This window comes from Euleptes europaea, chromosome 15 (assembly GCF_029931775.1).
Source record: "Euleptes europaea isolate rEulEur1 chromosome 15, rEulEur1.hap1, whole genome shotgun sequence".
Taxonomy (NCBI): Eukaryota; Metazoa; Chordata; class Lepidosauria; order Squamata; family Sphaerodactylidae; genus Euleptes; species Euleptes europaea.
In genome coordinates this window covers 56973099-56988481 of record NC_079326.1, presented here as the reverse complement: position 1 = coordinate 56988481, position 15383 = coordinate 56973099, and the positions used below count along the sequence as shown (strand labels likewise).

At 48.6% G+C, this 15383-nt stretch overlaps 1 protein-coding gene across 1 annotated transcript in view; it reads right to left on the bottom strand.

The window, feature by feature from the left end:
• The window catches only part of SLC39A10 (solute carrier family 39 member 10), a 75376-nt gene that overhangs the window by 13485 nt on the left and 46508 nt on the right, over positions 1-15383 (bottom strand). The window contains exons 3-4 of the mRNA XM_056861353.1: positions 13276-13483; positions 1193-1362 (exon numbers count right to left, since the gene is read on the bottom strand). Of these exons, the coding sequence (XP_056717331.1) occupies positions 1193-1362; positions 13276-13483 (378 nt within the window). The remainder of the gene's footprint in view (positions 1-1192; positions 1363-13275; positions 13484-15383) is intronic.

Below are 15383 nucleotides of genomic sequence, written 5' to 3'. Positions count from 1 at the left end.
ACCTTGAGAGGTAAGTGGGGATGAGAGTTTGGAGAGAGCTGTGACTGGCCCAAGGTCACCCAGCAGGCTTCATGTGGAGGAGTGGGGAAACCAACCCGGTTCACCAAATTGGAGTCCACCGCCCTTAACTACCACACCGTGCTGACTCTCGAGCAATCCAGTTTCGGATTGTAGCCATGTTGGTCAGCAGCTCCCAGGAGCTTGGGACTCTCAAAAGCCCACAGCCCAGAAATCTTGTTGGCCTCTAAGGTGCTACTGGACTTGTATCTAGGGTCACTAAATTCTGAGCAGGTGTCAAGTGCACCCTTTCCCTTACATCCCAAAAATCAATCTGATGCCTCCTTCCCCCCACCCCAAGGGGAAAGCATTATGCCCTTTACCCAAGGGCAAAGCATTATGCCTGAAGTTTTTCTACTTCTGAAATTAAATCAATAAAATGTGTTAGAATTGTAAACTGTACGCTTGTTAGTTGGTAAAGACTGCAGGCCAGGCCAAATCTCAGAGAACTTAATTGATTACTGAAGGCCTAGTTGTTGAGACGTTTGAGAAACATTACTAGGGGAAAAAACAACCAGTTGCTTTCTCAGACAAAAGTGAAATTTGGAACATGATCCAGCCATAGGTAAGCACTTTTTCCAACTGGAAAAGAAGTTCATTGCATAGCTATCTTCATATAAATTCGATGGGTTTTAAAACATATACCAACTGGCTGATGTCATGTCACCTAACCACCTGGGTCCCCCTCCCTCCCAATATTCCTAACAGCTGATGTGGCAAATAGTAAGAAACAGAAGAACAGACATCCTCATGTATGCTGAAACAATTCAAAATACCCAGGGAAAATACATGGTCTCCCTACATGCTGGAACACAAGCCAAGCCAAGCTAATGTTCCCCTGCCCGGCACAACCTTTCCTGCCCTCCCTCTCATGATCTGCTTAAGTTCACAGAATCAGCATTGCTGACAGATGGCCACCTAGCCTCTGCTTAAAAACCTCCAGGGAAGGAGACCCCACCAGCTCCCGAGGAATCCTGTTCCACTGAGGAACTGCCCTGTAAGGAAGTTCTTTCTAATATGTAGCTGAAAACTCATTTGTCCTCTTCAGCATGTGTTCGCAGGCGCGCTTGACAGTGCTTAAGAAGCTTTAAAAAGGAGGAAAGAGACAGCAGCATGGAGATGGGACAGAACTTACATGTGGCAACAGATGAAGCAGTGCATCTCCGCTCATGGTTCCTACAGCGAGAGCAACCAGGAAGGTGAGCAGGAATTTGAAGCACCCTTGGTTAATGATAGGAATCAAGATCACACCTAGCAAGGAGAGCAGGCTAATGACCGTGATAGAAATGATGCCGCAGATCCAGGCTGTGGAAGCAGAGGATGGGAAAAAGATTAATCAGGAAGGCTGTTATCAGCAATGGGACAATGTGAAACTGGCACTTCTGGCTCCAAGACCATACCAGATTTTGTTTATATTGGTTGTAACCCGCCCCGAGCCCCACCTTGCTTAGGGAGGGGCGGGTTATAAATCTCACAACAACAACCATCACCACAATAAAGGACGTCCACCCAACTGGCCAGAATCAAAGCTGATTGTAAGCCTATGGGTGAAATTTGAAACCACGAAACGTTTATCTTTCTTAAAATCCAAATGATTTGAGTGCAAACCACCAAAGACACTACTTTGGACTACTTTGTTTCACTTCCCTCTCCCAACCACTGAGGACTTCTGGGACATCAGTAATGAAAATTCTGGGTGCATAAATAGAGCACCTTCTGACGTAACAATCGGCAGCATTCATTGTTGCTCCCCGGATTTTGCTCAGCACGTACATTCACAAAACCCTCACTCTCCTAATTGCAGTGTATGCTGCTTTCTCGAAACCGAAGACCCATTCCAGAATCTAAATCCAAAACTTGCCCCCGTCACAAGCTTTTCTCGCATACTTCCTCCACCTGGAAGGGATTGTAGAATTCTGCTTGTTGCAAGCAGATCACCTGTGAGGACCTGCTCCAGATCCCAACTTACTCAGAGGGCAGAATGGACCATCTGGAACTGCACAAACCAGTCCAGATCCTGAGGACACTGGGAGGGGGGGAGAAGGAGGAGGAGGAGAAGGGAGGAAGAGGAAGAAGGAAGAAAAGAAGAAGAGTTGGTTTTTATATGCCGACTTTCTCTACCACTTAAGGGAGACTCAAACCGGCTTACAATCGCCTTCCCTTCCCCTCCCCACAACAGAAACCCTGTGAGGTAGGTGGGGCAGAGAGAATGTGACTAGCCCAATTTTTACACAGTAGACCTTTCAGTGAAATGTGCAGACAGGGGCTCTTCTGGACAGTCGCTTGAAAACATGCACTGGTTATATTTTCTGACAGTTTTAAATTTGGATTGCATGCTTCGTTCCTTTAAAAATGTTTACAATAGTCCTTGAGCCTGGCCTCAAATCCTTGCCATCTGAGATAAGTAAAGTAGACAAAGAGATTTCTGGGAAGGTCTGTGCCCACCCACCCCCACCCCCTTGCTTGCGGCATGTGCTCAGTTTTGTGCAATCACAATTTTAACCCCACTCCCCATTTCTTCTGTTTTGTCAACATTTCTGAATGTGAACTAGGAAGAAGACGGTGCAGTCAATCACACAGTGTCAATTTCCTTCGGGCTAAAACAAACAGTCAGGAGGAAGACTGCAGAGTAAGAAAACACACAATCCATTAAAAGTGTCACCAAGTCTGGGAAGGAGTTCTTCTGTACAGAAAGTGTAAAAGATTAACCCCTACTTAGTGTAACAAGTTCTGCAACAGACAAAATGAGAACTTGTTACACTAAGCAGGGGTTAATCTTTTACGCTTTCTGTACAGAAGAACTTTCCAGACTTGGTGATACTTTTAATGGATTCTGTTTTCTCTTACAAATAACGCAGCGACATACCCGTTTGTCAAAATTTCCAAAAGACTACGTGGCATTTCACACAAAGAAATGACAACTACCTGAATATGGTTAAATATGGGGAATATGGTTAAAATGGTGATTAGACACAAAAGTGGGTGCTGCAAGTCTGCCGTGGATTTTCCCTTCTCTTGGATGGCTGACCTCCCTAGAAATTATGACTGGCATGACACTTTGCAGATAGTGGTGATTCAAACTTTAGGGGACCAAAATACCCTTCCCATCTTTTCAGACGCTCTGAAAAGAATCAAAGGTCATTAGAATCAAAGGTCATTAACCACCCTACTGTCCTGGTGGTTCATATTTCTTTTTGATATGCATTTTATCTTGATTTTAGTCTGCTTAGTTTTTTTTTAGTATTCTGCTATTTTATTTATTTAAAATATTTACATGCCCGCTTTGCTCAGGAGGTTGAGATATCTAAAAACAAAAAACCACGTTAATGTCTTTTATTTGCATCAGCCAAGCAGGAAGAAGAGTTGTTTTTTATATGCCTACTTTCTCTACCACTTAAGGGAGAATCAAACCGTCTTACAATCGCCTTCCCTCCCCCTCCCCACAACAGACACCCTGTGAGGTAGGTGGGGCTGAGAGCTGTGACTAGCCAAAAGTCACCCAGCTGGCTCCATGCGTAGGAGTGGGGAAACCAACCCGGTTCATCAGATTAGCCTCTACCGCTCATGTGGAGGAGTGGGGAATCATACCCTGTTCCTCCAGATTAGAGTCCACCACTCCAAACCACAGCTCTTAACCACTACACCACGCTGGCTTCATGTTTGGCTGGCACCATGGCACCCAGAAGCCAGCTACTACCTGGAGGTTGGCAACCTGATGCAGAACGCCAGGGTCAACAGAAGGGAAAGCAGGGTCCAGAGGCCTAGGAGCGGGGGACGGAAAGAAGGAGGTGGGACCGGATGAGGAGGCTCAGAGAGAAGAACCAGAGGCCTTCGTGGGTACCAAGAAAAACATACACAAAGCACAGGCAGTTGGGAACAGAAAAGGACCCCCGCGAGGAGAGTTTTGAACCCGAAACCCGGTCTGTTTGGCAGGGGACGAAGCATCTTGCTCCTAGGAACCTTTCTGGCGGGGTGGTATCATAGGCTGCTGGAATGAACTGGAAAGGTTTTTTTTCTCTTCGTTTTAAAGTCTGCGCCCAGAACTCCACCTCCACAAAGCAACAAGCCTGCCACACATTTCACTTATTTTGCAAAATCAGGTCGCTTAACGTGTTAAAAGGTCTTACAGATTACTTATTCATCAATTCCCTCCCTCATTATCCAGACAGAAAATGCTCCTTTTAAAAAGAAGCGCTCATCTGTGGAAACTTTCTAATTAACTCGGTTCAAAGGCATCTAGATGATGACGCGAGGAGGGATGGAGAGTTCTTTTTTTAAAAAAAAATTCTTAACTTTCCACATTTTAATTGGCAGAAAATGCTTAGCAGCCCCTTTCATAAGCTCTCCTGGCAATTAAACCGGGGGTCAGCTCTGACTAAAACAAGACTACCCTGTGAAACAAACGATTTGCTACCGTATGCAGCATATGGAGTGTTTGTTTTACAGAATCTTTGAACAAAGTTAATGAGGTGGTGGCTGTGCCACTACAGGAGATTTACACACAAAAAGTTAACCTTTCTTAATGATGCTGCAGTCATTAAAAATAATCACCGCCAGGGCACGCTTCCCTGACCATTATTAACATCTATCAGAACCTACTTAATTTGGGCTTTATTTCTGACAATGCTAATAAGCGCCGGCAAAATGGCTAATCAATATTTGCCATTAGCAATACTGTTATTTCCAAAATAAGGGCAATTCCCTCCAAGGTTCCCCCCAGAAGAAGGAGGAGGAGAAGAGTTTGTTTTTATATGCCAACTTTCTCTACCACGAAAGAATCAAACTGGCTTACAATCACCTTCCCCTCCCCACAACAGATACCCTGTGAAGTAGATGAGGCTGAGAGAGCTGTGACTAGCCCAAGGTCACCCAGCTGGCTTCATGTGCAGGAGTAGGGAAACTAATCCAATTCACCAGATTAGCCTACGCCGCTCATGTGGAGGAGAGGGGAATCAAACCTGGTTCTCCAGATCAGACTCTACTGCTCTAAACCACCGCTCTTAACCACTACACCATGCTGGCTCTCCAGTTAGAGACAATGCAGCAATGCGCCCACCGGCACTCTATGGAAAACTTGCGCTTACAAATTCTGATGCAAAAGGTGCCAAAACACAGTGCAAAAACTGCAGGGGAGGGGGATGGCAGACAGATGAGACCCCATCCTGGGGAACGTTCAACTAGAGGCTGCTGCTATGTGTCAATCAGAAGAGAATGGAGCAGGACCAGTTGGGGGACCCATAAAAACTCAGAACAACCCTGTGGGGAGGGGAGGGGCCCAGGCCAGTTCCGTAATCCAAAATAAGTCTACACTGGTGCAGATTCTGTATTATTATTATTATTAGTAGTAGTAATATTAATAATAATAATTTGTTTTATAAACCGTCCTTTCCTGGCCGAATCTCAGAGTGGCTAACATCATACTGAAACAACTTAAAACCTTTATATACTACACCGAATTTAACCATAAAATCATAAAACCCTGGTGGCCTTAATTTGTCACATCAACACTTTAGCAGAAAAAATAATTCCATCATTACAACACCAACAAACGGTACAATAGCACAACATCACAGGCCTAGATTAGCCCAAGTTTTTCAGATCTCAGAAGCTCAGCAGGGCCGGCTCTGGTTAGTACTTGGATGGGAGACCACCAAAGAAGTCCAGGGCCCACTATGCAGAGGCAGGCAAGGGCAAACCGCTGCCGAACATCTCTTGCCTTGAAAACTATGGGTTTGCCTTAAGTCAGCGGTGACCTGACGGCACATTCCACTACCATCACGCCTAAGAACAGAAGGCAGAAGGGCTCTACAGCAGGGGTGTCGAACTCAATTGTTACAAGGGCCGGATATGACATAAATGCCACTTGGTCAGGCCGTGTCGTGCCTTGATCGAGAGTGGGGTTGGCTGGCTCGTGGGCCAGGTAAGAGCTCTCAAGGTGCTGGATCTGGCCCGCGGGTTTTTATGTTTGACACCCCTGCTCTACAGGGAGTGTGTCTCCCTCTCCAGTGGTCCTGTCAATGAGCCTGACGGACCATAAGGGTTTGTAGTAATCCAAGGGGAACAAAACTGTAACGTTAATTGGATGAGATCGTGGTGGGCAGCCATCCGGTAGCACCTTAAAGACTAACAAAATTTCTGGCAGGGTATGAGCTTCTGTGAGTCACAGCTCACTTCTTCAGATTCAGGTAGAAAGCGAGTCCATGTATCCTTAAGTAGAGAAGAGTGAATTCAGACACCCAATGGCAACAGCATGGAAATGTCAATTCCAGATAAATGACATTAGCGGACGTGATTGGATCAGGTGTGATATGCAGAAGGATAATAGGCGTGAAGAAATCAGCATCGGTAATGTGATAGGAATCCCAGAGCCCTATTCAATCCAGGAGAATGCATTGTCTTGCCCTTTATTATTAGTTGTAATTCAGCAGACTCTTTGTAAGAGAACCGCTACTCTTAAATCAGCAAGTGAATGTCCTGGTGTCAGGCTACTATCTCGGTTTCGTTATTGCCTCTGTCTCTGTGCTGTATTGTCTGCCCCCCAAGGTCGCATGCCTAAGCCTAAGCCTGGGAACTCAGCTCCTGGGAAACTGTATTCCTGCGTGTAATCTCCCGCCTTTCCTGCCTTATAATATCTCCCAGCTAGTGAGCCTTTCATAGCTGTCATTTTATTCGTTTGCACTGTATGCCTAAGTGACCAGTAAAAGCCATCTGTTTGGACTCTATATGACTTTGTGGTGTTTTCTGGTTCTGTGGGCCAAGGGCTGACATTATGACAGCTATCTATCATCTTCACCGTTCTACTAGCCAGGCTAGAGCCCAGGGGGGTTCGCCTGCCACTTGGATGGGAGCTGTGCAGCTCTCCAGGTGATCTACTACCCTGGAGCCCTTCTCAGAGGACCCTACTCTGTTACAAGACTTAATCGCTGAACTTTTCCGGACGACCCGAGAGGTTTGCCGCTTGAGGGGACTGGTACAGGCGCAGTGGCAATCTCTTACAGGACGTCTCTGGATGTTAACATCGGAGGATACTGACGCTCGTTTAGATCTTCAGGACTTGGATCAATTACTGGACGATGCCCGATTGGCGACTGAGGATTTACAAATATTAACTGGACTTTTGGACAACCTTATTTCTCGACAAACTCTTTCTACCATGGCGGGAGCCCCGCCGGAGGGTTTTTCCCTGATCCCGGATGCAGCCAGCTGCCAGGCTGAGGCCAAGCGAGTCGCTATTAGCACCGCTCTTCTCCTTGTGGAATGTACAAAGGACACCCCGGTAGCCACCTTGGCTCAAGTTTTGACCCCGACGTTTGGAGCCGAGGCATCCGCACTGGCGGTTCGAGTACAACCTCTGCTGGGCGGGGAACCTGACCCCATACTCTTGCTCCTCGAGACAGAACTTTTGCCGCGCATTACGGCAGAGGCTGCCCTAAGGCTCGAGAACGCCAAAGTTCTTGCGGACCAGCAAGCCGCCGAAGCGGCTAGGGTCGCAAGAGAGAGAGAGGCGGCGGAAGCAGCCAGGGCGGCTGCAGAAAGGATTAGGAATCAGGCGAACGTGGGCACGCGCCCCAAGGATTATGTACTGGGACTATCAGGTCTAACTTTTTCCCCGACGTTTGTCCCGTCGCGTGCGACCCAACGCGCACGCCGTTTGGCTGACCGACGTCGAGATTCAGATGAGTCTGAAGACGAGGATTTATATGGGGATAGCTCTCAATGGGCCACGAGCTTCCGAACCAGTAAGCCTCATCTTACTGGTGGCCCAAGTGAGGAGGTTCATCTTTTACGAGCCCAGAATCGGGAGCTCTCCGACCGTGTTGATCAACTCCAGGAAGTAATGGAACTTATGCTTCAAGAAAACAGGCAATTACATCAAACCCTGATAGCTCAGAGACAACCCGTTCCGATACCGGGTCAAGGGGTACCCGTACAACCCCCCGGTAATGTGCCTGTTCCACCCTTGCCTCCTGGAGCTCCTGTTGCTCCTCCGCCTGGACCACCCGTGCAACCACCTGCTAATGTGCCTGCTGCACCCTTGCCTCCTGGAGCTCCTGTTGCTCCTCCGCCTGGACCACCCGTGCAACCGGGTCAACCCGCACCCGGCCCTTGGAAGCAACTCAAATTGAGGACTACGTATGACGGATCTCTTGAGACCTTGCCTTGTTTCTTGCATCAAGTGGACAGTTATATGCGAGAACAAGGTCAACTGTTCCCCACGGAAGATAGCCGGGTGCGGTACGTAGCTTCCCTCCTGACAGGCAAAGCGGCTGACTGGATGGTCCTCCAATTTGACACCCGCTCTCGTGCGATTCGTTCCCTCAACAACTTCATGACTGCCCTGAGAAGGAGGTTTGAGGACCCCTTCCTGGGGGAAAGAGCCAAAACGGAACTATTACAATTAAAACAAGGCTCTGCTTCCGTTCGGGAATTTGCCGATGAATTTCAACGACTGGCAAGTAAAATTGTAGGTTGGCCCGAGACCACCCTGATCCATCATTTCAGGGAAGCCTTGCATCCTGACATTCTGAACTGGTCTTACATGCGAGGCGATCCCGATACCCTCGAAGGCTGGATCCTATTAGCCGAGGAAGTGGAAAGCCGCCGCCGCTTTATTTCTCTCGTCCGTCAAAAGCACAAGGAGAAGGGCACCCAAAAGCCTCAACCCAAGGCACCATTGCTCGTCCCGCGAAATCCCCCACGTCCGCTCCAGGAACGTGAAGTCCGATTTCAGAGGGGTGCCTGTCTTACATGCGGAGAAATGGGCCACTTTGCGGCCGTTTGCCCACGCCGCCAGGAATTATTTCGTCCCAGCACGACAACCCGCGCCCGAGGTCGTCCACCACGCAGAGGCACCGCGGCCACCCGCAGCGCAGCTCCGGGAAGGTCCACACCCTCTGCACTCCATGCCGGGGACCCAGCCTCCCTGCCCGCTTCCAGCGACCCCGCCGGGTCTCGGATTACAAGTGCCCCATTGGGGGACAGCTTTCCCTCTTCGGATGAGGAAAATCCTTGGATTTCTCCTGCCTTAAACCTGGAATCTCCCCTCGACTTGTCAAAAAACGGCTCCGGTCTGTGGTGAATGGAGCATCTCCACAGACCTCTCAGGATCTTCCTATCAAACCGAATGCTCCTACCAAAATCAAAGAAGTGGACTCCACCGTCTACGTGGATGCAGTTTTACAACAACTTAACGGAGGTCCACAAATCCCCGTCAAAGCACTAATTGACTCCGGTTGCTGTCGCACTCTCATAAGCGAAGCCACGTTTGCTGCACTCAGAGCCGACTCAGAGGCTTTACCCGCCCCCGTCCAATTTGCTCAAATGGACGGGAGCCAATTCCAGGGGGGTCCAGTTGATCACCGCACCATAGGGGTAGCAATGGGAATTGGTTCCCACTGGGAACAAATAGACTTCACTATAGCCCCTATCCGATTTGAAGTGGTCTTGGGAATTAACTGGATTAAAGGACATAGTCCCAGTATTGATTGGGAAACAAACACTATCTCCTTCGCTAGTCCCACCTGCGACCAGCATCGGCAAAACTTTGCTCTGCGATTTCCGCCCATTCCAGCATTAACCTCTACTGCCCCAGCACCACCGGCTCTACCCGCTGTATACCGGGACTTTGAAGATGTCTTCGACCTTAGGGAATGTGATGCCTTACCCCCCCACCGGGCCTCAGACTGTGCGATTGAAGTAGTGAAAGACTGCACATTAACCAAAAGTAAGATTTACCCTATGAGTGCTTCCGAGCGCACTGTCCTCCGGGACTTTTTGGACAAAAACCTCGCCAGAGGGTTCATTCGCCCTTCGAATGCCCCAAACTCGGCCCCCGCGTTTTTCGTCCGGAAAAAAGAGGGCGACCTTCGCCTGTGCATTGACTTCAGAAAGCTCAATGCGGTTACCCAGACCAATGCCTATCCTATCCCATTAATATCGGATATTTTGGGACAATTACAGGAAGGCCGTGTGTTCTCTAAATTAGACTTGGTGGAAGCCTACTACCGAGTCCGTATCCGCGAAGGGGATGAGCACCTCACTGCCTTCTCTAGCTGTTTCGGAATGTATGAATTCCTTGTAATGCCATTCGGATTGAAAGGGGCCCCGGGGGTCTTCATGCAACTCATCAATGAAATTCTACATGATCTTCTATATCGTGGGGTGGTGGTCTACTTAGATGACATACTCATTTATTCAAAAACTATGGACGAGCATGTGACTCTGGTCAGAGAAGTTCTACAACGCCTGCGTAACCATCAACTTTTCGCTAAACTAGCTAAGTGTGAATTTCACCAAAGCAAACTCACGTTTTTGGGATACATCATCTCCCACCAAGGTCTTCGCATGGACCCCGCCAAAGTCCAAGCCGTCCTCGATTGGACTCCCCCCACCAACCGTAAGCAAGTACAGCAATTTTTGGGATTTGCAAACTTCTATCGGGGATTCATCCCTAACTTCGCCCAAGTGGCTTTACCCATTACGGACCTGCTGAAAACTAAAGGAAAAGTAAGCTCGGCTGCCTTGCCTTCCGCGAAAATCCTATGGACTGAGCAATGCCAAGCCGCCTTTCTGGCCCTCAAACGCCTCTTCACTTCGGAGCCGGTGCTACGGCACCCAGACCCAAATCAAATGTTCATTGTGCAAGTCGATGCTTCCGATGTAGCCATGGGAGGGGCTCTCCTCCAGCAAGGACCGGACGGTCTTCTTCACCCTTGCGCTTACTTTTCAAAAAAATTTGCGCACTCTCAATTAAACTGGCCCATCTGGGAGAAAGAGGCCTCTGCAGTTCACCACGCACTGACTCTATGGCGGCAATTCTTGGAAGGGTCTAAAGTCCCCTTTGAAGTTTGGACCGACCACAAAAATCTAGCTGCCCTCACGGGGTCCCATAAACTATCGGCGAAACAACAACGGTGGGCGGAATTCTTTGCTCAGTTCCGTTTCACCCTGAAGCACGTCCCTGGGAAACAGAACGTTCTCGCGGATGCCCTCTCCCGTTTACCACAATATCCGGTGAAACTCGAAAGACCCACCAACTCTCTGTTCACCCCTATGCAACGTGGGGCCCTACCTATGCTGGCTGTGCAAACCCGATCCCAGCACACCTTCCCTGACTCGCAAGCTCCGCCAATCCAACCGGCTGCCCAGCCGCCACCGCAACAGACCGGAGTTCCCGCCCCTCCTACCCCTCCGACCGCTCAGCCGCCTGCAGTCTGCGCGCCGCCGCACGTAAGCACTAACCCTATAACTGTTTCTCAGATCTCCAAGACCGACGGGGGGGCTCCCTCCAAAATCCCCATCTCCGAATCCTTTTTAACTGTCCTCCGGGACCAGTGCCTTTTAGAACGTTCCGCTCATACCCTACCCCCTGGTGTTTTGGAACAAGGGGGGTCCTGGTATAAAGACTCAAAGTTATATGTACCCAAAGCTCTCCGGAAGGACGTTTTACATTTAGCTCATGGAGCCAAAACAGCTGGGCACTTTGGGTTTCTGAAGACCCTTCACTTATTGCGCAGACAGTTCTGGTGGGGGGGAATGCGTTCCGACATTGACTCCTTCATCCGCAGCTGTCCCGTTTGTGCCGCTGCGAAACGATCGCAAGGCAAACCCCCGGGATTGCTACAACCTCTTGAAACGCCCAGCAGACCTTGGGAAGTGATTGCTATGGACTTCATGACTGATCTCCCTCTCAGTGGGGGTAAAACTGTGTTGTGGGTTGTTACTGATTTGTTTTCTAAGCAAATACATTTGATTCCATGTGCAGGGATCCCCTCTGCTCAGAAACTGGCCCGCCTCTTCGTAACGCATATATTTCGTTTACATTCGTTTCCGCGTAAAATAATTTGTGACCGCGGAAGTGGTTTCGTTTCTAAGTTTTGGAAAGCTTTCCTCACGTTGGTGGGGGTGGAACAGGGAATGTCTAGTGCATACCATCCTCAAACTGATGGTCAAACTGAACGTGTCAATGCTGTACTCGAATGTTATTTGCGTTGTTATGTTAACTACCACCAGGATAACTGGGTAGAACTGTTACCTTTAGCAGAATATGCCTACAATAATGCCATGCATCAATCCACAGGTTTTAGCCCGTTTTTCGCTGTGTATGGACAAGATTTCAGTCCCATCGTTCCTACAGATGATGTAGAGGGGGAGGGGAACCCCGACATTGCCTCCTGGGCACACGCCCTCCGTACCACTTGGCCCTGGCTCGTTAGCAACCTCGACCGGGCCAAACGTAAATACAAAGCGCAAGCTGACAAACATCGCTCCCCCGGGGGTAATCTGCAAGTGGGTGCTTTGGTTTACCTTTCCACCAAAAACCTCCGGTCCACCCAACCGTGCCATAAACTCAGCGCCAAATTCATTGGCCCTTTCCCCATTACTCGGGTCATAAACCCTGTCACAGTGGAACTGGCTCTCCCCAAATCTTTGAGGCGTGTGCATCCTGTTTTCCACATAAGCCTCCTCAAACCCCATGTTGCGTCTCCACGGTGGCATCCGGACCCACCGCCTGCGCAACCCATCATGGTGGGGGGGGAAGAACACTTCGAAGTCTCCAAGATCCTTGACTCCCGTATTCACCATGGTACTCTCCAGTATCTCGTTCGTTGGAAACATTTCCCCCCTGCCTATGACGAATGGGTGCGCGCACGGGATGTCTCCGCCCCCGACCTCGTCGACGCCTTTCACATTGCTTACCCGAACAGGCCAGCCCCCTTGCGAACTGGGAGGGGGCCTTGAGGGGAGCAGAATGTCAGGCTACTATCTCGGTTTCGTTATTGCCTCTGTCTCTGTGCTGTATTGTCTGCCCCCCAAGGTCGCATGCCTAAGCCTAAGCCTGGGAACTCAGCTCCTGGGAAACTGTATTCCTGCGTGTAATCTCCCGCCTTTCCTGCCTTATAATATCTCCCAGCTAGTGAGCCTTTCATAGCTGTCATTTTATTCGTTTGCACTGTATGCCTAAGTGACCAGTAAAAGCCATCTGTTTGGACTCTATATGACTTTGTGGTGTTTTCTGGTTCTGTGGGCCAAGGGCTGACACCTGGAAGGTTAAAATGCTCCCCCACTGGTTTCTAAATGTTGTGGTTTCTGATGTCAGACAATTTATGCACTGAATATTTAATTACTGATAACAAAACTGCATGAGCCAGGCTGAAAGAAACGCAATAAATAAGTCATCCTGTCAAGCTGCTTAAACATTTAGAGCACCCCCCTCACCTGATGCACCCGTTTTATCCATATGCTCAAGCGAAGCATTTCTTCCTTTACTCAAGTCTTCGATCAGCAGATCATCATAATGGTCAATACACAGCCTCCTGTCAATCTGGTACAGCAGTGCAGGACACAGGTATGTAAACACTGTGTGGTCAATCGGAGAACTGGGGCGGAGACCATAATGCCTTAGCAGCTGGGTGATGTTTAGACACTGTGAACAGGATAGGAAAGAGAAAATTAAACATGGAATAGCAATTCCATTCAAAAGCAGTGAGCATGCCTCACATAGGAAGACCCATACTGACCAGGTAGGAAGCCCTGAAGAACTGTACACCATTCCAAGAATTGAAGAACAGTAACAGGAGATGAGAAACCCTAATAAAACAACTTGCTTCCATTTTGTTTTTCTTTGTTTCCTCTCGTCATTTAATAATTTTCAACTTGAACACATTGGGTAGGATCCCAACTAAATGATTTTGGCAGGGGTTTTCTGCTTCCTTCATGTCTGCTTCTGCAGAAGCCCACCGGTCTCTCTGAGATGGGGGACACTCAAGAACAGCCTATGGGCAAATGAAGGGTCTGCAATGGGAGGGGGGAAATTGACAGAAGTTATCTTCCCTCTGCCTTAACAAAATGTTTGCGTCCAGCTCAATATTGCTTGAAGCGAGTCAATTGAGCGCCGAATACTCATGACTACTTGGTGAAAAAGAGCAGAAACACCTCCCAACACGGAAGGGAAATCCCACCCACTGAAAATACAGTTCAGGTTTACTCTAAATTTCCAGCCCCCCCCCACCCCCACCCCACCAGTAAACAGCCAGGGTGTCACAAATTTATAACATAAGAAAAGCCCTGCTGGATCAGACCACGGCCCATCAAGTCCAGCAGTCTGTTCACACAGTGGCCAACCAGGTGCCTCTAGGAAGCCTACAAACAAGACGACTGCAGCAGCATCCTGCCTGTGTTCCCTGGCACCTAATAGAACAGGTCTGCTCCTCTGATCCTGGAGATAATAGGTTTGTGTCATGTCTAGTATCCAGTTTGACTAGTAGCCATGGATAGCCCTCTCTTCCATGAACATGTCCACTCCCCTTGTCAAGCCTTCCAAGTTGGTAGCCATCACCACATCCTGGGGCAGGGAGTTCCACAATGTAACTATACTTTAAATTTCCAGTCCCCCCTCCCCCAGGAGATGAGAAGGAAGATGGGATCTTCTGCACAACTGCCATGTGCTTCACTGGCGGCCAAAGCATCTTAGAAGTGCAACCTGGCAAGCCCCAGGCCCCCTCAACTTGGAGCTGGGTGGGGAGGGCAGGATCATGGCAGAAATATCACTGTGCTTCACAGGTGATCAAAGTGCCTTGGAAACAGTGGAAGTTAGAGAATTCTCCACCCCCAACTTCAAGGTTGGGAAGAGGGCTGGAGTGTGTAAAAATGGGCTGTGGCTCAGTGGTGGAGCATCTGCTTGGCATGCAGAAGGTCCCAGGTTCAATCCCTGGCATCTCCAGTTAAAGGGACTAGGCAAGTAGGTGATGTGAAAGACCTTTCTCTGCCTGAGACCCTGGAGAGCTGTTACCGGTCTGAGCAGACAATACTGAATTTGATGGACTGAGGGTCTGATTCAGTATTCTTTCACTGAAGAAATGTATTAATTCACTAAAAATGTATTGGAAACGTATTCTCTGATTTGAAATATATTATTTGTAATCAATAAAGTATAATCTGCACTTATGAATATGCCATACTTAGTGTATAAGAGTTGGCATCTATGATTAAAGTCACACCAAGCACATATATATGTTAAAGGCCTTGAGTATAAGAGGCCCAGCTTTGCTCGTTAGAAGCTAATTAGAGAATCCATAGAAGGCCAGAGTATGTTTTCATAAGCTGACTCCCCACTCATAAGGGCCAGCTAGGAAAACTCCCTTAGTTAGCCTTGGCAGCTGCCAGGGTCCAAGATAGGAACTGCAGTAATTTAGGACCAAATAGGAAAGCACCTGACCATGAGGTTCTTCACTGCTCATTAGTGAGAATGAAATCACCACTTCTATGTAACGTCTCCGAATCTCTAATAGGGTATTCAAATCCTTAAATATCTATTATTGGTTCTA